This window comes from Mugil cephalus, chromosome 20, assembly GCF_022458985.1.
Source record: "Mugil cephalus isolate CIBA_MC_2020 chromosome 20, CIBA_Mcephalus_1.1, whole genome shotgun sequence".
Classification (NCBI taxonomy): Eukaryota; Metazoa; Chordata; class Actinopteri; order Mugiliformes; family Mugilidae; genus Mugil; species Mugil cephalus.
In genome coordinates, this window is record NC_061789.1 from 17,164,851 (window position 1) to 17,189,638 (window position 24,788).

General features: G+C 46.8%; 2 protein-coding genes across 2 annotated transcripts in view; one reads left to right on the plus strand and one right to left on the minus strand.

The window, feature by feature from the left end:
* The first annotated feature begins 962 nt into the window (after window positions 1-962).
* Window positions 963-7,302, plus strand: tubg1 (tubulin, gamma 1). The gene is made up of 11 exons (XM_047571650.1): window positions 963-1,122; window positions 1,526-1,638; window positions 1,902-2,069; window positions 2,171-2,239; window positions 3,425-3,504; window positions 3,591-3,717; window positions 4,546-4,632; window positions 5,040-5,189; window positions 5,283-5,435; window positions 5,531-5,692; window positions 6,193-7,302. Exons 1-11 carry the CDS (start codon window positions 1,074-1,076, stop codon window positions 6,388-6,390), a joined length of 1,356 nt encoding a protein of 451 aa, XP_047427606.1. The 5' UTR covers window positions 963-1,073; the 3' UTR covers window positions 6,391-7,302.
* A 363-nt stretch (window positions 7,303-7,665) lies between these two features.
* plekhh3 (pleckstrin homology, MyTH4 and FERM domain containing H3) overlaps window positions 7,666-24,788 on the minus strand; it is a 29,722-nt gene continuing 12,599 nt past the window's right edge. Inside the window, exons 3-13 of the mRNA XM_047571649.1 lie at window positions 23,638-23,732; window positions 19,911-20,093; window positions 18,474-18,631; window positions 16,317-16,440; window positions 15,443-15,740; window positions 13,426-13,633; window positions 13,125-13,252; window positions 12,366-12,486; window positions 11,409-11,897; window positions 11,062-11,253; window positions 7,666-10,018 (exon numbers count right to left, since the gene is read on the minus strand). Coding sequence (XP_047427605.1) covers window positions 9,848-10,018; window positions 11,062-11,253; window positions 11,409-11,897; window positions 12,366-12,486; window positions 13,125-13,252; window positions 13,426-13,633; window positions 15,443-15,740; window positions 16,317-16,440; window positions 18,474-18,631; window positions 19,911-20,093; window positions 23,638-23,732 — 2,167 coding nt within the window. The 3' untranslated portion in view covers window positions 7,666-9,847. The remainder of the gene's footprint in view (window positions 10,019-11,061; window positions 11,254-11,408; window positions 11,898-12,365; window positions 12,487-13,124; window positions 13,253-13,425; window positions 13,634-15,442; window positions 15,741-16,316; window positions 16,441-18,473; window positions 18,632-19,910; window positions 20,094-23,637; window positions 23,733-24,788) is intronic.

A 24,788-nucleotide genomic window follows, 5' to 3' on the forward strand; every position in this document is an offset into this window, starting at 1 on the left:
TCTAAACATATATTAATGTTCTTCAATTACAGATACACACCACCTCCTTATAAACAAGTCTGGCCTGTTGTCAAGTGTTTTTTACATATTTTTGTTAGTGTAACAATAATAAATGTTAATATAACTATGAATATCATGGAGGCTCTTCTGCAGTCATAGCAAAAGCTACAGGGGGACAGAGACTGTTGTTTGGTTATAAGAAGAGGAAACAGTTTATGGCAGAGAGGAAAAACCCAGTGTCTGGTTCTGGACTATAGCTCTGCCTTCAACACAATCATCCCTGGCAAACTAATCACCAAACTCCACAGCTCTGTAACTGGATCCAGGACTTTCTCACAGAGCGACCTCAGGTAGTAAGAATGACCCAGAGGGAGTGTGCTATGAGCATTGTTTGGGTTTTGCAGAGATCTGGCTGTGTGCATACTTGTCGGGCCATGGTGCATCTTTGCCCAGCTTTAAGACTTTGCGGGCAGATGGAGGCACTCTGTGAGTGTTAGAGTTTACATCCCTCCGTCAGTAGACAAGGCAACAGCATGCAACAAGATCCACACCACTGTTGCCATGCAATAGTCCAAACAACCAGATCCTGGACACTGTTTTGCTCACTACTTTGCTGTTCATAAGATCATTCTGTACATTTTTTGCTCACACATTTTCTACTCTATATTTTAATATTATTTTAATTTTTGTTTTTTTAACTAAGCTACTGTGACCATGTAACTTTCCTTGTGGATCATTAAAGTGTATCTAAAGTCTATATTCATAGTGTTATTCATATTTGTACTCATGTGTATATTACATATTACATTAAGTTTGACTGACATTTAGATTTAGTTTTTCTTTTGGAATACTGTTGTTTTGTGCCGAGCATCTTTTGCATCGCTGTAAACGAATTGTCGTTGCACTGTACAATCTACACGCCAGGGGGCAGCACGTGTGTTCAACTTGAGTTTATCAGCTGCGAACAAACGAACCGTAGAAGAAGTGTGCTTGAAGCGGTTTTCTTGTGTTATTTAGCTAGCTGGCAGGCTAGCAAGTAGGCTAGCTAAATAAGGAGCCACTAAAGACTGAACATGCCGCGGGAAATTATAACGCTTCAGCTCGGACAGTGTGGAAACCAAAGTATGTGGAAAGACGTTGTTAGGGTTAAGGCATTTGCACACAGCCATACGTTTTATCATTAGCCAGCATTTAGCACGGATGACATGTCAGGCAGTGTCTGCGGTGTAACGACACGAGCTAAGTGCTAATAGAAGTTGATTTATCTTTTTATAAACATCAACAACGACAGTGTTGTGTATCCTCGCTGACTTTTGGGGCTAACGGGGCCTCTCTGTTGATTATATAATGTAATGTTTAAATTAACGTTAGCTGCCAGTGTACTGTCATTCAGATCGTACTGCAAGTTCTGGTCTCTGGTGTCTTCCCTTTGGACTAAGTTAATAAACACGGGTGGTTGGCGAACGGCAAACCAGTTAACACGCTTCAACCTCTTTGTCAACATGTTCTCTTCTTTACTTTATAGTCGGATTTGAGTTTTGGAAGCAGCTATGTGCAGAGCACGGCATCAGCCCAGAGGGGATTGTTGAGGAGTTTGCAACTGAAGGGACCGACAGAAAAGATGTGTTCTTCTACCAGGTAACTGGGACAGGATCATACACCTTCACCTCCTTATGTTTCTTTGCACAAGTCAAAAGATGCCTTTGTTTTCTGCACATGGGATACGCTATACATGTCCACATTCTGTCCGCTGACCCTTGCACGTAATAACAGCGTTTTTCCACTGGGTGGCGTACTTGTAGCGTAAACAGAGAAGGCTCAGACCCTGCAGGGACACAGCAGGTTACAGACTGTGCTGTAAAGGACTATCTAACCCCATGGTTGTTGATTACACTCCACAGGCTGATGATGAGCACTATATCCCTCGTGCAGTTCTTCTGGATCTGGAGCCCCGCGTGATCCACTCCATCCTGAACTCCCCTTACGCAAACTTGTACAACCCTGAGAACATCTACCTGTCTGAGCATGGCGGGGGCGCTGGGAACAACTGGGCTAGTGGATATTCACAGGTGATCAGTGGATATGGCATGCGTCCATTCTCATTTTTAAAAATGAATAAATATCAAAAACATCTAAACCCATCCTAAATGCTGCCTTTTCTAACCACCAGGGCAAAAAAATACAAGAGGACATCTTTGACATCATTGACCGAGAGGCAGATGGCAGCGACAGTCTGGAGGCAAGTTTATCATTTATCTCCCCCCGGGGATGCAAGTGAATCTGGGTGTGCGGAATTTAAAAAACTGGTTTAAAAGTAAAGTGATATGGTTTTGTTACTTATGTGCAGCTTGCAAATGAAGCCTGAACCTCAAACATTCAAGAAAGGGTCAAGAATCTGCTGTTTATCCTTAACATGAGGGACTGTTAGTTTACCTAGAAACAGAGGGGATTTTTTAATTTATCTTGAGATTTAACTCTTCTTGTTGTTTTTGTGTCTCTTTAAGGCGACTTTATGCCTTTTTGATGGCCCTTTTGTCTTTGCTTTTAATCAGTTGGTGGTTTACTTCTTTGTTCTTTCTCGCCTTTTGTATCCTTGTCTTATTGTAGTTGTGTAGTTGTGATATTGTTTTGTGTTCACCTGAACTTATTTGACATCTCTGATTATTCTGCTGCTTTCTTCTTGTCATTTTGCGTCTCCTTGTTGGCTTTTGTTGTCTGTGTGATAGTTTGAGGTGGCTTTGTGTCTGTTTCGTGGTGATTTGTTACAGTTTGTAGGCAAGACTCCGCGGTTCTGTTCAGCAATCCGTTCACCGACTGATAATTGTCTCGTACACTTGACTTTATTCAGACGCGTCTCGATTGTGAGAAAAGCACAGGTATAGACGAGTATCTCCGTAGCAACGACAAGTGAAAATGGTGCCAGAGCCTGTCGTCTTAAAGCCAGCCAAGCTCCAGCCGTGCCTCGCTATTATTCTTAGCCTCTCTTTTGGTGAACTTTCTTCAGCTTCCAGCCTCCCGTAAAATAACACTCGCATTTCCCCTCGCAGGTCTGCAATTTCTGTAACTCATTCACATTATGACCCCCACATTATTATTTAGTGTGTGCACTCATGTGTGCGTTGGATAGGAAGGTGGGCTGGGCCGCCGCGGGCATGTGTATGTTGGCAGGGTGTGGTGTGTAGCATGTCTGGTGATAATAGCCGGGCGAGCGTAGAAGGCAGGTATTACAGGGCTGTCTTTGGGGGTGAGGGAGCCTATTTGTGAGGTGGGGCCGCGCTCCCATTTATATAACGGCCTAGGAAGAGAGGCATTTGCTCACCCACACACATTCAGCTTTCCGCATCAGTAGAGTTTACAGTAAGCTTTACACACATGTGGCACAGGCCCTGGCTTCAAAGTAATGTGTAACCCTTTGTCTTTGTAGGGGTTTGTTCTGTGTCATTCGATTGCAGGGGGTACAGGTTCCGGACTGGGCTCATATCTGCTGGAGAGACTCAATGACAGGTCAACGAAACGCATGTGTGACTTATTTATTCTAGTTTTTCTCGTAATATAAAGTGCGTGAATAACACACATCTTCTCGTCTCCAGGTACCCAAAGAAGCTGGTTCAGACTTACTCGGTTTTCCCGAACCAGGACGAGATGAGCGACGTGGTCGTTCAGCCGTACAACTCGCTGCTCACGCTGAAGAGGCTCACTCAGAACGCAGACTGTGTGGTGAGCACTCAAGAATGGAGGCTGATTAATCCCATTGGCATCTTCGCTTCACAACCCAGACATGGCATGAAATCACACAATGAAATCTAAATGCGCTGCTTAGATGGTATTCATAGCACCGAGTTAAAAGCGCAGTAGCTAAACCGTTCCGCCTACCTCAGAGTAAAATGACTACAGACGTGTTCATATACTCACTAGAGTTTTGTTTTACGTGTTCTGACAAAAATGTTCACATGTAACATGTACAAAGACACAGATATATAGACATTTTAAACTCAGGGTTGCCCTTTAAAGCAGAATGTGCAGTTAGACTACTCTGTAGTCACAACAGCTTTTACTCTCATCAGTTCCTTTTGTTAAAAAATCAACTCTCTAGGCTGCTCCACTAACTCTGTAGCAAATTACTAAAGAGAAAAACTCCAGAGCCTTTGAAATCGAACTTATTAGACCAGTCTGAAACTGGTGATTGTATTAGTCTGACAGTCTAATGGTGTTTCCTCTTAACTACGTACTTCCTTGAGGGTCTTGCATAAGGCCCTCATGTTGATTAAATTATCTGGAGATCTAATAGAAACTGCACAAGAATTGGTCTCCCTGTTTGGACTGCATAGTGCGTCTGTTATGCCGAACTCCCTTAACAACGGCTCACTGTGTCGCTTCTTAAGGGGTTCCTCGACTGCGTCATCACTTCGATACCCCCTCGCTCTTTCTTTAAAATAATGTATTGATGTTGCTGCGCCGGAGGGCGTCTTCCCTCCCTGTTTTCCCCCTCTCCGTTTATCTAATAATTGCCCCTGTGTGTGACCGCGTGTGTGTGTCGTGTATCAGGTGGTGTTGGATAACACGGCTCTGAACCGCATCGCCACGGACCGGCTGCACATCCAGAACCCGTCGTTCTCCCAGATCAATCAGCTGGTGAGTGAGAAACATCGGCCTCGTCACAACCTCTCGGCGCGTCCGTCAGCGCCGCTCGGTTAACGCTGGTCTTCGCCTCGTATCTGTTTGAACAAAGAGAGATGTTGATACAGGCTGTACGGGACGTGGCACTCGCTACAAAAAATTACACGATCCAGGAACTAGTTTGGCGAGTCGGTTGCATGTCAGACTGGATTTCAGCTTCTTAGAAGTGAGGCGCACATGGCTGTTCTTTCCAGATGGAATGCTACCCTGCTTGGCCGGCGCCACACTTCAAGGTTTGAGTTTTAGGCTGTGTGGATATATGACCAGAATTAAATAACAACTGTTGGTATTTAAATAGAGAGTCTGCATATCTTAGCTTTATAAACCTGACTGGAGCTAACCTAAGACCTTCTTTCACATAGGTTTCCACCATCATGTCTGCGAGCACAACCACCCTGCGCTACCCGGGCTACATGAACAACGACCTCATCGGCCTGATTGCGTCCCTCATCCCCACGCCTCGACTCCACTTCCTCATGACTGGATACACGCCGCTCACCACGGATCAGTCGGTGAGTTGTGACGTCAGCCTTGATCAGCGGCTGAAAATGTTCGGTGACCGCGTGATGTTGAGTCCGTGATGACTCGCCCCCGCTGTGTCTCAGGTTGCCAGTGTGAGGAAAACCACAGTGCTGGACGTGATGAGGAGGCTTCTGCAGCCCAAGAATGTGATGGTGTCGACGGGAAGAGAGAGGCAGCCCAGCCACTGCTACATCGCCATCCTCAACATCATCCAGGGAGAGGTGGATCCCACACAGGTATGAGTGTGCACTCTGTGTGGGAGGCGGTCAGTTTTATCCTTATGCACGGCAGTGTGTTAGGGATATATTCTAACCTAATCTACTAACTGTAGGTGCATAAAAGCCTCCAAAGGATCAGGGAACGCAAGCTCGCCAGCTTCATCCCCTGGGGTCCTGCTAGCATCCAGGTGGCTTTGTCCAGGAAGTCCCCGTACCTGCCTTCAGCTCACAGAGTCAGCGGCTTGATGATGGCCAACCACACAAGTATCTCCTCTGTAAGTGTTTGTCATATAGTAACATGATTCAGCCCTTCTACTCCACTGTGTATTTATGTTTATAGGCCACTTTCCGTTTTTATTCTTGAGACTACATGTCATCCTCAAAGTAAAGTTAAGCCACAGGCGAATTCCCCCCAAAACATAGGTTTAGGTTTTGCTAAGCTGCCAAATCAGTCGTTTTCTTAAAACTTTAGATGTTTTATGTTTTTTTACTGGTTAAAAAAAAAAAATAATAATCATCATCATGAATGTCATCATGGTATTACTTAATCTGATGATTAGCCTTTACTACTGGTCATATTACAGAGCCCAAAGTTCTCACTACTGAGTCTAAGTCAGGAGGATTTACAATTATTGAACGAATTTCCAAGGAAGTCATGGATTGAGAAGAAACAAAACCGAAAGAGTAAAGGTTCTGAGGAAGAATAAGAATAGAATCTGAAACCTCCACATCAAAGTGTTTAGTTTTGATGTCGCTTTCTTTTACTGTCCCACAGCTGTTTGAGCGGACGTGCAAGCAGTATGACAAACTGCGTAAGCGCGAGGCCTTCCTGGAGCAGTTCCGCAAAGAGGACATATTCAAGGACAACTTTGATGAGCTGGACAACTCTCGTGAAGTTGTCCAGCAGCTGGTCGACGAGTACAGCGCAGCCACGCGGCCCGACTACATTTCCTGGGGCACGCAAGACCAGTAAACAGACTTTTTGTCCTGTATCTCAGCCACGGCCCAGTCAGCGTACATGCTTAGCTAGTTCATTCTCGGTTTATGTCCTTTTTTGACGCCCTGCAATACTTGTCCTGCATATAGGCTTCCCACAGTAGAACAATGTTTGGGTATAGCTGCTTGTGCAAAAAAAAAAAAAAGAATTATTTATTGGCTTGTTATAGCATGTAGTGTTTCTGTCTCACAATTCAAGAGACTGATGAATAAATGATAACACCAACTTTCTATTTGTATTAACCAAAAAGTTTTTTTTCTTTTTTCTTTTTTTTTTTAACATAAAACAGAGAGCAGTTTAATGAAGTGAAAGTAAGAGTACTTCTTTCTTGAAAGCCTTACACAGTTTCCTTAAACCATCCCTTGTAGTCTATTTTACCATCCTCCCCAGCCATGTAACACAAGCCATTGCCTTGTTTGGCCTATTTTTTTAATTTTTTTTTTAGTGGAGTACGTTACTTTTTGTGCAGTTGATTCACAGTGAAACATCTAGAGGCTACAGGACGCTCAGCGTGATGGTTAAATATAGGTATTGGCATGTCTAACGTGGTGCATTTCACCATCTGTCTGCCGCTGACACAGTGCTCATTTGTACAAGACCAACAAGAATGTCAAGTTAAAGTTGGGCTTGAGCCATAAGTGATGTTAAAATGCCTGCCATGTAAACTACTGTGTAGCCGTTTTAACAGCATTTGTCCTCCGCTGTACGGAAAGATAAACACAGATAAACATGTGCGAGGATGGATCTTGATTCAACTGTTAATCTCCACTCCTGTAAATACACTTTAAATAGCAAATTCACTGACATCATCTAAAATGAATATACTGTTCCATGTAGATTTTCTGGTTGGACCTGTTCTAAAATGATGAATAAACTCGTTTTCTATTATTTTCTTGCGTGTTTCCTGAAGGCACATGAGTTTATACGCCAAATGATGAAAGACTGTTTTTTCCTCCTCACCTGGAGCCCAGCGAACTGGAGGCTGTTCATCTGACTCAGATAGGGCTCATTACCACGGGGGAACGTAAAGGCACTTAGCAATGCTTGCTCAACCAGCTATTGTTTTTAACCAGAAAGGCTTTGGGGAGGTAACTCCCGGCTCCGCTGCTGGCGCCAAACTGCAGCCTTTTATAAAAATGCACTTGGTTGAAAACAAAAAGTCTTAACGCCGCTTCACACGTCCAGGAACAAGAAAGCAGGTTTTCTGAAAATGAAACGGGCCCAATGAGGGACAAAATGAACAAGGCGATATCATAAAATGGTGCTTTTTTTTATTAATTACATACAGTATTTATAGTTTTTATTGCACTCCCAAGTTAGTTGAAAACAAACAATAGTGCAATTAACTATACACATATTACATACAAAGGTACCATGCAGCATACAAACAAGCTTAATACAAAGCAAAAATGTCCGCAGTTTTTTTTTTTGTTTTTTTTTTATTTTTTTTTCTCTCAATGTAGCTTGGAGCTGCCTGCAGCTGCAGTAGAAAAAAAAACAAAACAGAAAAGACCTGCTTCTGAGCAGGAGACGGGGTCGACTGTGCAACAGCATTTCGAAGGCATTTCACGGTGAGACAATTTTAAGTTTTGAGGCTGGTTATTGCATGGGGCTGTAGTTTAATCTTCAAAAAGCGACTACGGTCTCAAATCCCTACACGGTTGTTACTACGCTAAAATAAGTCGTGCGGCGTTTAGAAAAGGATGTTTGAAGAACAGTGAAACAGGTTGAATACAAATTAGCTGATCTGTCTGCGTTGGTATGGTTTCCTGTAAAACTAGAAAAAAATAAAGGAAAAAGAACATCTTTGGTCCTTGCTCAAACCCATGACTTGGCTAAACTTTGGCTTCACACAAGTACTCAAGTAGCAAACATGAAGAGGGAGCTACACAGGATTGACACATACAGTATGAGCTGCTCTAAGGGGTGAAAAGCGTCTGACTGGTTAAAGCAAACCTAACATCAAAATACACCTGGGTCTGCAATTAAGACATAAAGGACAGTAAAAAAAAAAAAAAAAAAGTTTGCATAAATAATACTACAAAAGCATCTGAGTCTAATTAGAAAAGTTTAAATAGCAAGGGACAGATTGGGCACTGCATGGTAAACGTGGAGTCAGTCCATACATCATCCACACCTCTGACTGGGGCTACGGTGAATTTCTTCCATTATATACTGAAAAAATAACAAAGAAGCACCTGTTATTTTCACCAGAATAAAGCTGCGTTAGGTTGCCAACGAACGTAAGCACAAAATATCCAGTCAAGTGTTGACCACCTTTTCTTGTCAAGGGTCACGGCCGAGACGAGCAGCGCGACAAAGGACGGACCGGAGCGTCTCGGTGGAGACGATGCAGACGGCTCCGAGCTCCTTTGGTTTCTGAGAAACACAGCTTACCCAGATCTTCGAGGAGTTTTCTTGATCAAACAGACACATGCTTGCACACACGCACACGCGCGCACACACACACACAAAACTGATAATCCCATAGGTAAGAGGCTTTGGGTGGCTGTGGCAGCCAGAGTGACTTTGCTACAGAGTTCAACATCTGTTTCCAGTTCCAAGTTCACATGGCTCACTGCATCAACAGTTCCAGGTAATGCAAGCCCAGCCGGGACCTTATGAAAACTGACTGTCTCTGATGAACATGTCAGCATTAGGGCACGTGAGAGTGGTGGGGGAGGGGGGATGGGGGGGAGAGGCCGTGCAAAGACCCTGAATGTGTCGCTGAACATTCTCAACACTATTCCAGCAGTGCAGGAGGGACGACTGCCTTCTAGGAAAGGCCGATAGAAATATGGCACACGTCAAGGGGGGAGGAAAGAAGGAGGGGGTGAGGTGGGGGGGTAGTGTTTTCACTCTAAACCATACCGGTATGAGGGGTAGCACAGCTTATTGTGGCCATAGTTTTTGACTCAAGTGACGCCGTCTCTCCCTGATGTAGTAAGGCTCACGCCAACATCTCACATTGTCGAGGAGGTGAGGTTAAGTTAGGGAGGAGGGGGGGTGAGTTATTGCCATTTAGAGTAGCATAGACGGTTGTGTGACAAGATCGGGTGGGTGGGTTGGGGTGGGGGGGGGGGTATGACACCTCATCAGCAACCGCATTGGTTTCTGTGGGGTTTCTGGCCTCCCTCGCAAAACAGAACCCCTTGCCTTCCCATCCACTCCCCGCCGCCTCCCTCCTTCATTGGCCGGCTCCTTCAGCTGGAAAGCTCAGCGAGGGTTTATTTTCATGGATGGGGAGTGAAAACAGCCCTCTCTTTGTTTTGGCTGCTCTGCCATTCCCAGGAGGAGGAGGAGGAGGAGGAGGAGGGGGAGGAGAAGGCGCTGGGGTCCTGAGGACTGAGACCAGGCCTCATAGGGGGCCACGTGGTGGAGGACGGTCGAGGACGGTTGGGGGGGTCGGGTGCTCCGGGGCGAAGGGTCCGTCTCAAACGGGGTGCGAGGGCAGCTCCAGGAGTGTGGGCGTCTGCGTCGGGACCAAGTGATGGAAGCCCACCTCCGTGCCCTCCGTGATGGTGAGGTCCGCGTTTTCCACTTTCCCTCGCTGGCGATGGATGGCACTGAAATACGCATTCATCAGCTGCATGATCTCAGTCAGCTGTGTCGGGGAGAGAGAGAGAGAAAGAGAGAGAGAGGGAGGTCAACTTGGTGGCAGTCTCAGTGTCTGTCTGGCACTGTCACAGCTAGGGTGGAGAAGAGTGATGTCATCCAGCTGCTAGAAAAACTGGATCCTCCAGAAGCAGAGGATGAAGTCGTTTGGCAGATTCTAGAGAACACACACACGCCCTTTATCAGGAAAAAAGTGGCCCTACATGTGCGTGGATGTTTCAGCCCTGTGACATGTTTCGCTCGGCAGCTGTTGCGGACGAATAAAGGGAGTTCATCTGTTGATGAGTGACTCTGTTACCCTGGCCGTGACCCTGCGGGGGGCCCCGAGTGACACAGTCTTAACTATACCCCTCAGCCTCAGCCCCAGCCGTAACATCATCCCTCTGCAAACCTGCTCTCCCCTTTTATCACATCGGAGCAATACGAGGCCTTAAGTTCATACTAATATAAGTCTTACTGAGCTGTATTTCAATTTGCCTGTGCCTCCGATAAATAAATAAAAGCCACTTTTGTGCCCCGCGAGAGATCACAGAGGGATTTTTTGTTCCGTGTGGGAAGATGCGAGCAGTGAAAGGCAAGATTTGTTCTCGACTGTTTGGAAGAACATCCATGTTTCTGAGAAATGTTTTTGCCTAATATTTTAATCTAACCACTGCAATAAAACTCACCCCCATGCCATTTAACGCCAGGAAGTTAGACTTTTGGTGGTTTCCAACAGTTGGAGACCAGGGGCAGGTTGTGTGCTCTCTATTTAGATCAAATTAATGAGTGTTTTTAAAGTGGGTCAAAGAGCCGGAGGGAGGGAGGGAGGGAGGAAGGAGGAAGGAGGAGGGGGGGATCATGAGCAGACAGCGTGCGTCTTTCTCTTACTCTGCAGAACACTGCACGGTAATAAGACCGCTCGCCCCTGCACTGTTTACAAATCCTGATTACTTTGCAGATAGATTATTTTACAAAGGGGCTAGGGTTAGGGTTAGGGTTAGGGTTAGGGTTCAGCATGTGTGCGTTAACCTGGGACGTGTGCCGGTATACCTTGGTGGTTTCAAACAGCAGATCTCGGTCCCCAGCAGTGATCTTGAAGGTGTTGCTGTCAGACACGCCGTAAGAGCAAATCTGGCCGTACGGGAAGGACTCGAGGGCCTCCGATTCTCCCTGCTTATACAGAGACACGGATGTAGCAGCTACACCCAGCCACAGCTTCTGGGAAAAGCTCCCCGTCGAACTCTACAGGCAGAGAGAGGCAAACTGATGTCAGAACAGCTTGGAGTTGTCCCCTGATTCACCTCAACAACCAAGTGGCTGCTGCCCCGAGCGAGCTAAACCTTTAAAAAAAAAAAAAAAGCTTAAATAAAACCAAAGCCTGACTTCATCGTACTCACAATATAAAAGTCCACTTCATAAAGAGTGCATCCAAAGCCTGACCACTGGCGTGCAATTGTGAGGTAGGCGGCCATACTGTCCCTGCGGCTGTAGCCCGCCAGGCCTTTCCACCGGTCCAAGATGGATCCCATGACGGCCGCCGCCTCCTCCTTCAGCCGGCTCCGCAGGCGCATGTCCTGCTCCACCTTCTGCTTGTGCACCGCCGTGGCTGTGTGGCTCCACAGCGTCCCCGCCAGGAGGCCCGTGGGGAAGCGCTGCGTCGCGGGGCAGCCCTGGGCCGCCACCTGGCACGGGGGCACGGGCTGCGGCGCGGCGAGGGACATGAGGATCCGGGTCTCGAGGACGTGGCCCGGGAAGAGCTCGTCCAGGGGCGGGTAAGGGGCGTGCGTGCTGAAGTCGCCCATCAGGCACTGGAGCCTCAGGGCAGCCAACGCCTGCAGGTCCTCCTCACAGGCCGGCAGCTGACCGCGCACCACCATCTCATGGCACTGCGGCGCGAAGGCCAAAACCAGCACAGTGAGAGGACAGGAAGAGAAAAAAAAAAAGAAAAAAAGAAAGGTACAGTTTATCAGGAATAGCCACAGCCTTGTCATCAATCCTCTCTACCACACCCTGTTTTATTTGTCCCGTAACTCTTTTATGGGAGTCCTCAGGAAAAATGTCATAATGAAGCCAGTGCTGGCTGCCTTCTTCCCCTCTGCACTCCAGCCAGTGCTCTTAGTCACGCTTTTAGTGCAGCGCATTTTATTGCAATCACAGCCTGCAAGGCATTACGGGCTGTGATTGCAGATTGTTAAGTAGAAACATAAACTATCCAAAGAAATGAGAGGAATGAATCTCTTCAGGACAATAATTTATATCCCATTACCAGCGCTGGAATGGCCACTTGCGACATAGATGTCAGCAGAGAACAATTCCACCCCCCCCACCTTTAACCACGCGTTCTGCTCCATTACCTGCTCAAAAAGGAAGGAGTACTCTATGCTATCCACCGATATGCTGTCAGCATCCAGCAGGCAGTAGAGCTTGAAAGACAGTTTCCACTGGGATTTAGACTCGGACTCTTTGGTGGTGAAGCTGCAAAGAAGAGGGACACGACGGGTTAAAGTTGGGACAGGCGGGAAAAAAAAAAAAAAAAAATCCACAAATATACAAATGGCATTCCAGGAATCTTAAGCCTCCATTGTTAATATGTTACAAGACTGTGCTTCTGCAATGTGGAATATTGCTGTTTAGTAACTTGCCCGTTTCATGTTTACCCTGTCATTAAACAGTGCGAGGAAACAGACGGCCACGTGTGTTAAAAAAAAAACAAAAAAAAAACACAGATCCTTTTTATTCCGACTGGACGCCTTATCGTTTCAGTGGAGACTTTGCCTTGTGCAATTACATGACATCACCGTCACCTTGGCTATTCAGTGTCTGGCTGGCCTTCCTGACAGACGCAAGTCTGGTTTCCCAGCAGGCAGTCATGTTTGACCAACGGGACCCGCACAAGGTCACGAGTTATCAAAAGATACCGGATAACGTTCAGAACGGGGGGGGGGTTGGACCAGAGAAGATAAATACACCTCTCTCTGTCTGCGCTCCTCTAACAAGTGACAAATAGTTCAGATTTCTCGGCCTGGCGTGTCTGCCTGCTCGGTTTTTATTGTGTCTGACTTCCTGGTGCTCTCTCCGTCTGTTCAGTTTTACAGGGTGACGACTTTTCGAACCTGGTGAGGATGTCTGCGACCAGAGCGGCCCCCGCCACCGGCTGCTCCCACAGTGCGCTCTGCTCGTACAGTGCAAACGTGTTCTTGCTCTCTTGCAGACCGAGCTTCTCCTGCATCCTTCGAACCACCTGGTGAGGGGGAAAAGACAGCACAAGCACTTTTTTAGATGTCCGAAGTGAAAGCGGAAGAAGAAAGCAGAAATCGAAATTCCCGTGACTGATCTGAAGTCTCGAGGTCTGGACAGAAACGTTAAACCGAGAGACTGATTTCTAAACTAGAACGCAGAGAAATGCCCTCAAACCTCATTGGCAGTGGTGTGCGAGCTGATGTAGAGCTGGCAGGACCCGGGGCCAGGATAGTGCACAGTGCACAGCATCTCCTGCCGGCTCATCAGCATCTGGATCTCCTCCCAGGATGGCACACACTCCCGACATTTGGTCTTCTCCAGAGCCTCGCTAATAAATGACGCATAGTTATCCATCTCAGATTCGGGACTTTGGCTCTGGATTCTGCGAGGAACAATAAGAGAAGGAGACGTTGGCATGTGTTAGTGCTGGGGCAAGCATTTAGCCCTGCCATATATCTGCTATACAAATGAACTTTTTAATGTTTGTCATGTTAACGATGATTCAAAATTTGTCGAGTGCTACGCTGTGATTGCAGAGCTTGCGTCATCCATTTGATTGGGCCCGAGAGCTTATTTTCTTTGCGCTGGCAACGCTAGAGAGTCAATGAGGCGAGGAATGACAAATGTTCTCACTTTAGCTGTTAGGGACTTAAAAGACTCAACATCCCTCAGTCCTTCAAAGAAAAGGAAAACGGCAAAGAAAACATGTTTGACTTTGGGTAGCGCACGAAACAGGAAAAGGTGTTTCCGCTCTTGTGAACCAGAGTGACCCGCCACTTCCTCCCAGCGGAGTGTCCAGGAGTTTGTAGGTGAGTGCGTGTGTGTGTGTGTGTGTGTGTGTGTGTGTGTGTGTGTGTGTGTGTACGTGCGTGCTGTTGTTTGAAAAGAAGCGGACACAAAGGAAGCAGACAACACGCTCCAACTGAAGTCTGAAGGCTCACACACTTTGTGAGTGTGAAAGGTGTGAAATACAATCAATGGGGTTATGAGCTCGGCGCTGTGTAAACACGGAGGGACTAATAGAACGGAAACAATTATACTGTGGCCTTGAAATGGAGAATATGTAGGACAAACAAGAGAGCCTCTGACATTTTGCCAGACACAGAAAAGCCAACTCATTCACTCTGATGCCTTGCTGTCTCATAACTATACGGCCACAGGGTTGGATTTTTTACGCAATTAAGAATGTTCCACTGAGTCTCAGTGATCCTTCCTATAGCTTCCTCTCTTGCCCCTTTCTGCTGCTTCCTGCTTTCTTGCCCCCCCCCTCCTTCTCCTCTGCTTTCTTTCTCCTGGCCTATTCTCTCTGACAGCAGACATTCCCCGGGGGTTTCTCAGGGCACTGGGGGAGTGGTGGAGGGTTTCTGGGCCCACTGCCCAGCTCCAGTCTTAGCTCTGCCCAGCTGCAGCCCCAGCGCTGATCCACACAGCGCGAGGGTGCGTGAGAGCGACAGCAAGACATATCAAAACACACAGCCAGCGAGTTCCACAGGGTTATTATGAATTGCCATCGCATGCAACCGTTCCATTAGCCGGAGGGCGATTCCCAGTACAGAAATATAGATAGAAAACTGCAGCGGTTTGATGGCATGGAGTTAGACAGAAAATCTAAAGCGGGAGATTAGCGCTGCTAATAGCTTAGATTAGAACGCTTGACAGAGGGGCTAATTCGGACCCGCAAATCCAGCGACAACACTGGATCTTTCTGGGAGAGCATGCTAACAATGTGAAGGCATATCAGACTACTATATCTAAACTGGTAGTTAGGGATGCCGGCGCCTGCTTTTTGTCCAATGTCTAGACCCCGGCGTTTTTCCTGCTGCCGGTTTCGCCTTCATCTCGCCGCTCAACCTGTATCCCTCACAACTTCCCACATCACAAACGACCGATTCCTCGCGCAGCGTGCAATTCAAACTTGTCCTCACTTGTGACTCACACTCGTGTAAAAAAAAAAAAATCATTTCCAATCCTTTTAAAATAACATACAATGTTGCTGTTAACTGACGGCTAGAGCCTACTGCTTCCAACTGTCAAGGCGAGTGAATGCACTGTAGTGTTTTCCGCTTGTCTAACCCAAGCCAATCACTCAGCGAAAAGAAATCAAAGCCAGAAAAGAAGAAGAACCCATGTTTCCCCATTTTGTTTGACATACGCCTATCTACGTTCTCCATAATCCTTCTTATGCGCCTACCTCTTTAGGTGGAATCGTAGGTACTTCAGCACGGTGGGCCCGGGCAGGAAGGTGCAGCTCATGCAGGTGAGGAGCTGCCAGTAACGGAGGTGCGCAGCGGTGTAAGGGGAAGGCGTGTAGCTGGTCTGCTTCACCAGCTGGCAGTAGATCTCGTCGCGGAGGGGGCGCAGGTCCAGGCAGGTCTGCAGCACGCCCTGGATGATGGGAACCGGCTCCCGCGCCGACTCCAGCTGCTGCAGGCAGTTGAAGAGCTTCACGGCCTCCTCGCGCACCGAGCCGTAGCCTTTCCCGCTGTGGTCTGGAGGGAGGAGGAGGAGGAGGAGAGCAACATCATACTTTGTTGTCTAAACGAACGTTTCTTTTTACATTCCCCTGTTTGACCTTACACGACTACCTATTAGATATCCCCCAGGATATCTGGGAGACCGCAACATTGTGTCATGTTACATCACTGAGATGCAGCCAAGGCTCACATTGCAATACAGAAAGCGATTACATCAGCTTCATCGGGACACCCTCTCTAGCACAAGAAAGTATGAATCAGGTGTTATCCTCCAACAGTTTAAACAGAACAGTATAGTGGGCACGGAGGCTACACTACGTTTTTCCACTTGGCAACAAGGCAGCTCCAAAAAGTGGCTGCTAATAATACACAGACAAAGGGTTAGGTCGTCATTTTCTATTACACAGAGCTATTTGCGCGGTAAAGATGTGCATTTTTTTTTTATCTCTTTTATATCGGTCAAGAGGAGGATTAGTCTGTCAATACTCGGAAAGCTGCTGCTGAAAGAGGTTTGCCTTTATCTAATTTTTAGTTTTAATTTTACATATGGTTATTATGATAATGTTTGACATGGAAATATTAAGTACTTACATGTGTGCTCCAGACTGCCGTAGGGGAATGGCAGCAGAGGAGCATACAAGGGGCCCTGGGTGTACTTCAGGATAGGGTTGTGCTGGTAGATATGTTCCACTACCTCAGGGTTGAACTTATTCTCCTAAAGCACACAAGTTGAAAAAAAAAGAAACACAAAAAAACATGATGATGACAGAACAAACTTTCATATGCCTTCAACGTGCCTGCAGCCAACCCAAAGGTAGTCAGCGAGCGGGTGATCGGGTGTATGTGTTTGTCTGTCAGGGGTGACTGAGGTCGATTCGACCTGGGTCACAATTCAGCTCTGGCAGCTTTCAAAGTGGCGGGAAGGTCAAGTGATGACCCAGCAAACCACACTAGCCTGACTGACATGTAATATTTTATCTGCTGGTGTCAGTGAGTTTAGCGTGCGTGTGTTTGTGTATTTCCCTGCCTATGTGGATGGATGCCTTACGGAGGTACGGATGACTTCCACGCCGCTGTCCTCTAACACCTGTTGCTCATTAGTAACGTTGCCACCGCTCTGGCTCTCTCTCCCTCGGCTCTGCAGCTCCCCCCGATCCAGCCACCCTTTCTCTCTGCTAGCTTAGAGACAGGCCAGCTTTCCCATTCCTTAGTGGGGCAAAGTTGACACATTCTTGCGAAGTGTTTGGTGCGCGGTGGTGACAGGCTTGTCTGTTTAAGCCGTGGAAACGGGATGCTGCTCTGCAGGACGTGTGCAGCGGGTACAGCAACACAACATCCCAGATGATACTGATTCACTGTACATACACAGTTAGATCAAATGCTCTTTTGTGCCCTTTGGCTTTCTCGCAACACATGCTATAGTTTGACAAAATACAGATGCTAATCAGTGAGCGTTGGAGGCGGTAGGTGATTACTGTGGTTGAAAAAAAAAAAGAAAAACAGGCTAGCTGTTTTCCTCATTTTTTGTTTTATGCAAGGCATGGTGAGTTATATGCCGGCGGTAAGTCAGTTTCAAATAGAAGCCTCTAAAGAAAAGAAAAAATCACCCTTTTTTCCCTTTTTGCTAACCTTTACATCATCTGACAACACGAGTTTCACCACCCATCTCATTTCTTTTTAGGATGCTAATAAATTTATACCTTGAAAAAGAGCATGTCAAACATCTAATATGATTCCCTCTTCTCTCTCTCTCTCTCTCTCACGTGGCCTCTGGTTCTTGGTCCCAGGCTAAAACGTCAGCCCTTGCTCTCCTTTGTGTCTTCGGCCGGAACATGAATCTATACTTCAAACACGAGCGAGCAGACCTGTTCGCACAAAGCCGCTTCTGTTCGCTCCCTCTTTGATTTTTACAGCAACGGCCCTAATCTCACGCTTCAGAAGGAAATTACAGAATTCCGCCTATTACAGAAAGCGTGCCTGCGTGTGATGGTGAAATTTTAAGTTTTTTTTTTTTTTTTCAGGGGAAAAAACTCAACACAAGAGTGAAGAGCACTTTTAAAAGCAGGCCCCTCTCTTCCTCCCAAAATATAAGCTTGGCCCCTTCTGGCAAAGCAGACAGGGGTATACGGAGGCAAGCAGATTAACCACTTTCTTTGAGATTAGAGACTCTCGTTGGGAGATTACTCAGACTGGAGGCCAAGCAAAAGACTGCTTATCTGCTCCCGCTGCTTCACGCCAAGCCCTCCTCCACCTCATCTGCCAAAACTGCCCCCCTCCCCACCCCAGGGGCCGACTGATGCAAGACGAGTCATCTGTCTGCTCAATGAGATTCCGGCACGCTGTGTTCTCTAGCAACCCCTCGTCTAAAAATACGGCTGAACCTTAGAGCCACGCTTCCTTCACGTGAAAGGTGAAAGAAAATCCACCCTTTTCATTCGCACAAATCCTTTTTTTTTTCTTTTTCTGACCGTTCAATAACTGGAAATACATTTGTCTTGGAGTGACCTTTCTACCTTCCAGGTCTGCTATTATATCCTGTTCCAGTGTGATGGAATAAGATGAGGTCATTCAAAAGAGAAAGGCAAGCAGAATAAACTTTGGACTCCCGGGCCACTGTGGTCGTGTGGTTTCCATGGTATCACAGCGGGGCAGCTGTTTGTGTTTGGTGGCCCTTATCACAGGTAGTTTAGCAGCAACTCTGTTTATGTTTATGCGTGCGCGCGTCCTCGTGGGTGTTGCGTGGCTCACCTCGATGTCCCGTATCAGGAGCTGAGTTGGCGTTTCCACAGGTGATTTGGTATCAATGATTTTCTGGATGGCACAAGCCCAGTGCACGGCCTCATTGAAGTGCTTGGTGTACAGCCTGTAGCAGTGTTTCCGCCCATAAACTGTAATGCTCCAGTAACCTGGGCGAAGACAAAAATCACACACTCACGTTTTATATGGCCTCCATAACTGACTCATCTGGCAGTGTCATCTTAGTAAATAAGCAAGGGAACGGCAAAATATTCTACACACGGGCACCGCGTCCCTCTCCCTGACCTCGGTTCCAGTAAAGACCAAAGGTCAGCTTGAACTTGAGGCCACACCAAAACCAAACACGAACAGTTATTCTGCGGATGTGTGAAGACAAGTTTTAAACCCTTCAATGAGTCTCCTCCTGGACCATATTAAAAGGGAAAAAAAGTGCATGCTTCCTCCTTGTGCAGAGGAAGTATTAGACATACCCCAGGCAGCCTAGCTTGGTCTGCAGCCCCACGGCTGTTATCAGGCTTTCCTGCTACGTGACTTGGCACCATATTCTTCTTTGTTTAAGTTGTTAGTGAAGTACAAACCCGAAATGAGGTTTTACAACTCTGATCATGCCACTGCGGTATTGCCATTGTCCATTTTGAACCCATTTAGTGCCCTTCAATTAATATTGCAGCAAGGAGTCAATATGATGCCAAAAAAGGAGCGCATAAAGGGAACTAATATTTCATGGCAGCGGCACAAAAATACATAGAGGAAGTAACGATTTCATGCAACTCTTATGTGACACATTTCTCAGTGGCTTGGGAGGAACACAACGGTATTCAAAAGGGAAACAGCCAATTGAGCTTGTGACAAAGACGCTATTGAAAGAGCACTTCTGTCCAGAAAAGTCCCCTGGTGTACTGAGTTAGTAAGGACTATGTTTGGGTTTGGGTTTATATGACGGTTTGGGCATTTTAAGTGGTTCGGTCAGCAGGACATAATCCTCTTCATTGATGGACAGGCAAAGAGACTTAGACAGAGGGAGATATGTTTGCGAAAAGGACAAGTCATTCCCGTGTCTTCTTTCTCTTGTACAGTAAAGACTGTCCTTAGGATTGTTTCGTCCATTCATCCAGGGAGATGCCACCGATTACTCAAATGGAAGTTTTTCAGAGCAACCTTAGGCGGTGTTTTTGAACAAACACAGATGGGGGCTTACCAAACTTACTCAGAACTGTATGAAGGGAAAGGAGACCACAAAAGGTCACTTAGAAAAAACTCACAAAGTCCTGGGAGTTTTTAAAAATGTCTGTGGTCACTGCACGGCGCAGGGAATTAACACAGGTCTGACTGGAACCAAAGGGAGATTATGGGTAAGTATACATGGCCGTGAGTCAGTCACACTTCAAACTGTCTGTGTCTGCTTGTGTACATTTGTGACTCGCTCACCTGTCTCTTTGTACGTCTGCTTGTCTGGCCAGATGACAGAGCAGAGGTTGGTGAGAACCAGCGTGCCCAGTCTTCGGGCACCTTTCTCTGGTCCAGTGTAGTAATCAAGGGAGTCTTGGCTCAGCACGAACCAGTACCGACGCTGCTTGATCCAGTTGCCTCTCACCTCCCGTAACAGCCAACCTTTATGTAGGACACACACATATATACACGAGGACTTAGAAGTGAATTGCGAATGAGAAGCGACTGGACATCCAGATGTTCAGAGTTACCTGGAAGTAATTTGCAAGCCCCAATCAATTTGTGAATGACAGAAAATGTACCGACGGCACTCCTTTATAAGATCAGCACCTTGAAAGGTGTGGGCACTAATCACTTTCATGGAAAACGAGCGCTGCTGCACCGTGTTTTCAGTACGAATAATCCCCAAGGTATGTAAATAGCCATAATGTTTGCTGCAGTATATATGCGACTTCCTTGTTGGGGTAAATAGCAGGGGATAAAAATAGAGCCTGCTAATAGCACAGGCATTAAAGGCTGTATGCAGCCGACATAATTACCACTTTTGAGGCTGACAAAGTGAGAAAGGAGACAGAGAGGGAGATGCTGAAACTGTGCGACACATACTCACAAAGAGCGTAGAGCAGACAGCTCACAGGCATGCCTGCTGGCCCTGCCAGGCCGGTCCCTACAATGCAAGAACTCTTGTGTTCCCAAAATTCAGAGGGTTTGGAAAGACTGCGACGGCCTAAAGTCAGTGTTCTCAAACAGTGGACCTTTTCTCCCCCCCTCAGCTGTGCGTGCAAATTGTTCTAAATACGTATTTAATCTCAGACTAGATAAATAAACTGGTTTGGCAGGACCCTGTCCAGATGCTGCCTGGAGAGAAAAAAAAAAGACAGAGAAGGATTGAAGAGCCCTGGTAGAGGGGGTCAAAGTTCATCCAGAAGGCTGGTGGAGAGACTGCGAAGAGTCGCTGCAAGCCACCTGGACATTTACCATGCCAGGTATGACTACATGCAGAAGCAGAGAACCGCTGTACTGTATTAGCACTGTGTCATGTGCGAGGTGACTGTGCATGTGACTGCATATGGCTTATTCACGGCGGCGGCTGTGGCCCAGTAGGTAGAGCGGGTTGTCCACGTTCCAGAGGGTTAGCGGTTTTGAGCACCAATAGGTAGAAGGGCGCTTTATAAAAAGTCGACCATTTACCATACTCGAGAGCGGTTTTAGGGGAACAATTAGGCAATATACTTTCAGCTTCCAACCCTGTGAAACCAGTGCTGACGCCACGCCAGCATCACTACTTCCTCTGTGGTTAGAAAGCTGCGTGCCACCTGTCAGGCAGCGCTCATTCCGCCTGCATCTTTCTCCCCCGTTCTCACTCTCTTCCTATTTACTTTCATCTGCCCCATTTCTCTTCTCTCTCCCTGTTTTTAACCTGGCCTCAGAGTGGTTTTCCCAGGCAGTACAAAGATCCCACTGCCTTACTGCTGCTCCAAAATAAAAATAAAGAGAGAAGGAGAGGGAGAGAGAGGGGGAGAAATCGCAGCCTCTCAGGCTATGTTTCCTGTTTGAGAATGCCTCTATATGATATAAGTGGCAGTTCCGAACCCCCATAAACCCCCCCGATATAGCCCAAAGTAAAAGCCCAGGAGGTACTTAACACCACATCAGAGGGGGTCAGGATCAAACCCCAATGTGAAAAGGATAAATAAAAACCATGAGGTAAGTTCGGTCGAGTCTGCCGACACAGGCCAGTGGAGCCAGACAAGCTGACTGTGTGAGAAACATAGAGGGAAGGACATGCCTGCTCCCCTGACGCCTCTGTCACAGACACGGGATGTCCCACAGATGCTGCTCTTTTTGGGAACTTTAAACAGCGCGATAAGGAAAGTCAAAAAAAAAAAAAAAAAAAAAAAAGCCCCCAGACCCCCTGCATACCCCTCCCATGGTCTTCCATCTGGATCCCATCTCTGTTGCCTGCTAATGTTTCCCCTGGGGCCCACGGCTCGCCCTTAATTTGTTTCATTTGTGACCCCTGACCCCTCAGCGCCCCGCCCCCTCACACACAAATTGAGAAAACAATCTCTCTCTGTGCATTGCCCATCTTTCTGCTGCAAGCTTCCCGTTACTCTTTATGCTGGTTCTAAAGATTAGACATAAAATAGCATTTAAGTGTAATGCGAGCAAGCTTGTTTTGTGCATTTATTTGAAGAAAAAAAAAATTGTTCACAGTGCTCAGCTTGACAGCATTACATAAAAACAGTCGCAGGAACATCAATAAAATTAAATCACTATTTCACTCATGGAAACATTTTCCCCACCGAACACTAAACTCCCTGGTCAGCCCCTCAAACCGAAACTATTCTGGAATCACAAATCATAGGTGATGACAAAAGATTACTGCGTCTGCTCATGTTGTCAGCTGTTTGTGATTTTGTTTTTGGTATTTTAACAATGTAGATGAACAACATGAAACAGCATTTAAAATGTGGAGAGCGCTCGTCATAAATCTGCCTTGAAAGCTTACAGATTTTTTTTTTTTTTTTTTTTTGTCGTTGTTTTTACAAGAAACTAAACCTTTTCCCCTTTTGGCTCAGACATTTCCAGACAGATTCAGTTGCAGTTTACTGGAGCATGAGAAGCTCTGCATCATGTGGGGAGTAATTTTAACTGTAAATCAACAAAGGTATGTCAATAAACCAATGTCAACATCTCTTTCTGTCACCACTCCAAGGGTTTTACAATTCATCCTCACATCATCAGTCTATATCTGCAATGTTGGTGGCCTATTTTAGACACTGGGGCAATATTCAACCCATGTAGCCTCAGGAAGTCCTGCTGGAAAAAAAAAACAAAAAAAAAAACAAGGGAAAATGCCCTAATGGAGGCCTTCCTCACAACATATTCTTATGTAGCACATTAAGAAAAATGGGAGGATTATCTAACACCCTAAGGTGCCTGAGCGCGGACTGATGGCTGGAATAGCAAGTGCAGTGAAGTGCAGCGAAGGGTGCAAATACACAAATCTAAAATGGCCCAAAGAAAGAAGCTGCCCTCAGTTTTGGAGGGAAACGGCGAGGCGAGGCGTGTGGGGTTAGCAGTAAGGACGGGGCACTAGCCAAGGGCGCATGGTAACTGCTGTCAGAATTAGGCAATCTGACTGTCGCCATTCCAAACATATCCGAGCTCTGCTCCTGTTCAGTAGCGGGCCAAGAAGAAAAAAAGAAAAAAAAATGCACAGAAATATCCTATGAGATCATTCCTCAAAAGCATCAGACATGCAAGGCTCCTGAATCCAGTAGCTATCCTTGCACAAATGAGACGTTGAGGGACTTGGTTGGGGGTGGGTGGGGGTAGAGGGGGGCAGCTGTGCGCCACATGTGGTCAGAGAGAGGTTGGCTACAGGGCGACAGCACAGCATGAAGCTGCGACAGGAAACAATTAGGCTAATGAAATATTTACTGCATATAATTATACGAACAGCACCGACCTGGCCCTGCGAGGAGCTCGTTTAGAAAAACTAAATAGAGTTAAACTTGAAGATTACAATTAGCTCTGGCATTAAAGCAAATCAATGTTCAGGAGCTTTGCTTGTTTAGTTAATGGATCACCAGAATTTCTGATAATCCGTTGTCTGTTTGCTGACTAATTCATTATTCATCCCTTCATCACACTGATAATACGCAGTAGCAGCAGCAGTGGTGGTGTGATTCGGACTCACCTTTCACCAACAGTTCAGGGTCTTCCTCCAAGCCCATCTTATTCTTCTCAATGATCAGGCTCTTCATCTCGTCAGGCGACTGTGAGACAGTGTGCCTGTGTGGAAGAGCAGAAAGAGAATGTAAATAACTCTGGTTCCACCTCAGCTCAAGTCTTCCCCTGACTACTCCCTCCCATTGGAAAGCTAATTGGCTCACAGACACACAGTAGGCTGTGACCCCCCTCCTCATGTGACTCTTTGCCAACTACAAACCCCTCTGACACTCTTAGATGGGGTGGGGGGCGTGGGGGGCGTGGGGGGGGGTGTACTGGAAGAAGCGCCACGAATATCTGTCCTCTAGCGTTTTCCCACTTTCCCTCCCTAGCAGCACGCAAGCCCACAAACGCACGCCGATACATACCACGCCACTGTGGACAGCTCGTCTATCTTTTATCACTCTGGCCTGGCGAGCCGAGCGGGCGACTGAAAATAAACGTGACAGAGCGACGCCGGCCTGACTCCCGGCCAGCCAGCTCACGCCAGTCAGGGGAGGGCAGGGGAAGGTTCAAAAGGTCAGAGCAATGGATAGTCAAAACCAGAAACATCGGTAAATGTGCTGAACTGCTCTCCCTTTTTCTCCCTCTCCGGCGCACCGTGGTCAGGTTTGCCATTTCTGTGCGCAGGGGTTCGGCATCTGGGTGGGAAACGCTGTGGACGAATTCCGACTTGTTATCACAGGCCAAGGTCCATTTCCAGTCTATTAGATTGTTTAGAAGTCTTATCTCTACTCATTTATTTATCTAATTACTCATTTATTTTCTCTATTTCCTGGGTCTAACTAGCATGGGAGACATAAGTGACAAACCCCTCTTTCCTTCCTGCCCTCCTCCTCCTCCTCCTCCTCCTCCTCCTCCTCCCCCCACTCCTCCCCGCCTGCTCCTGGGATCACTGCTCAGGAAATGAATCGAGCCCTTCCTCTCAATGGCCTCTGGTTACCTATGGCCACGCCAGCTGATTTATGTCATCATTGATCTGATATTTCCGGAAGGTTTCTCCTCACGGAAGGCAGCAACAATCAATGAGTCTGAATTTAGCCTTATCTGCTTTGCCTCAGCCTACACGACTGAAGAAGCCGTTTCCTTTCTTTCGGCGTGCTCCCACCTGACCCTGTC

Coding starts and splice junctions, on each gene's coding strand:
- tubg1 (XM_047571650.1), top strand. CDS start 1,074: ATGCCGCGGGAAATTATAACGCTTCAGCTCGGACAGTGTGGAAACCAA. Junction 1,639..1,901: donor AAGATGTGTTCTTCTACCAG/GTAACTGGGACA, acceptor TACACTCCACAG/GCTGATGATGAGCACTATAT. Junction 4,633..5,039: donor TCTCCCAGATCAATCAGCTG/GTGAGTGAGAAA, acceptor TCTTTCACATAG/GTTTCCACCATCATGTCTGC.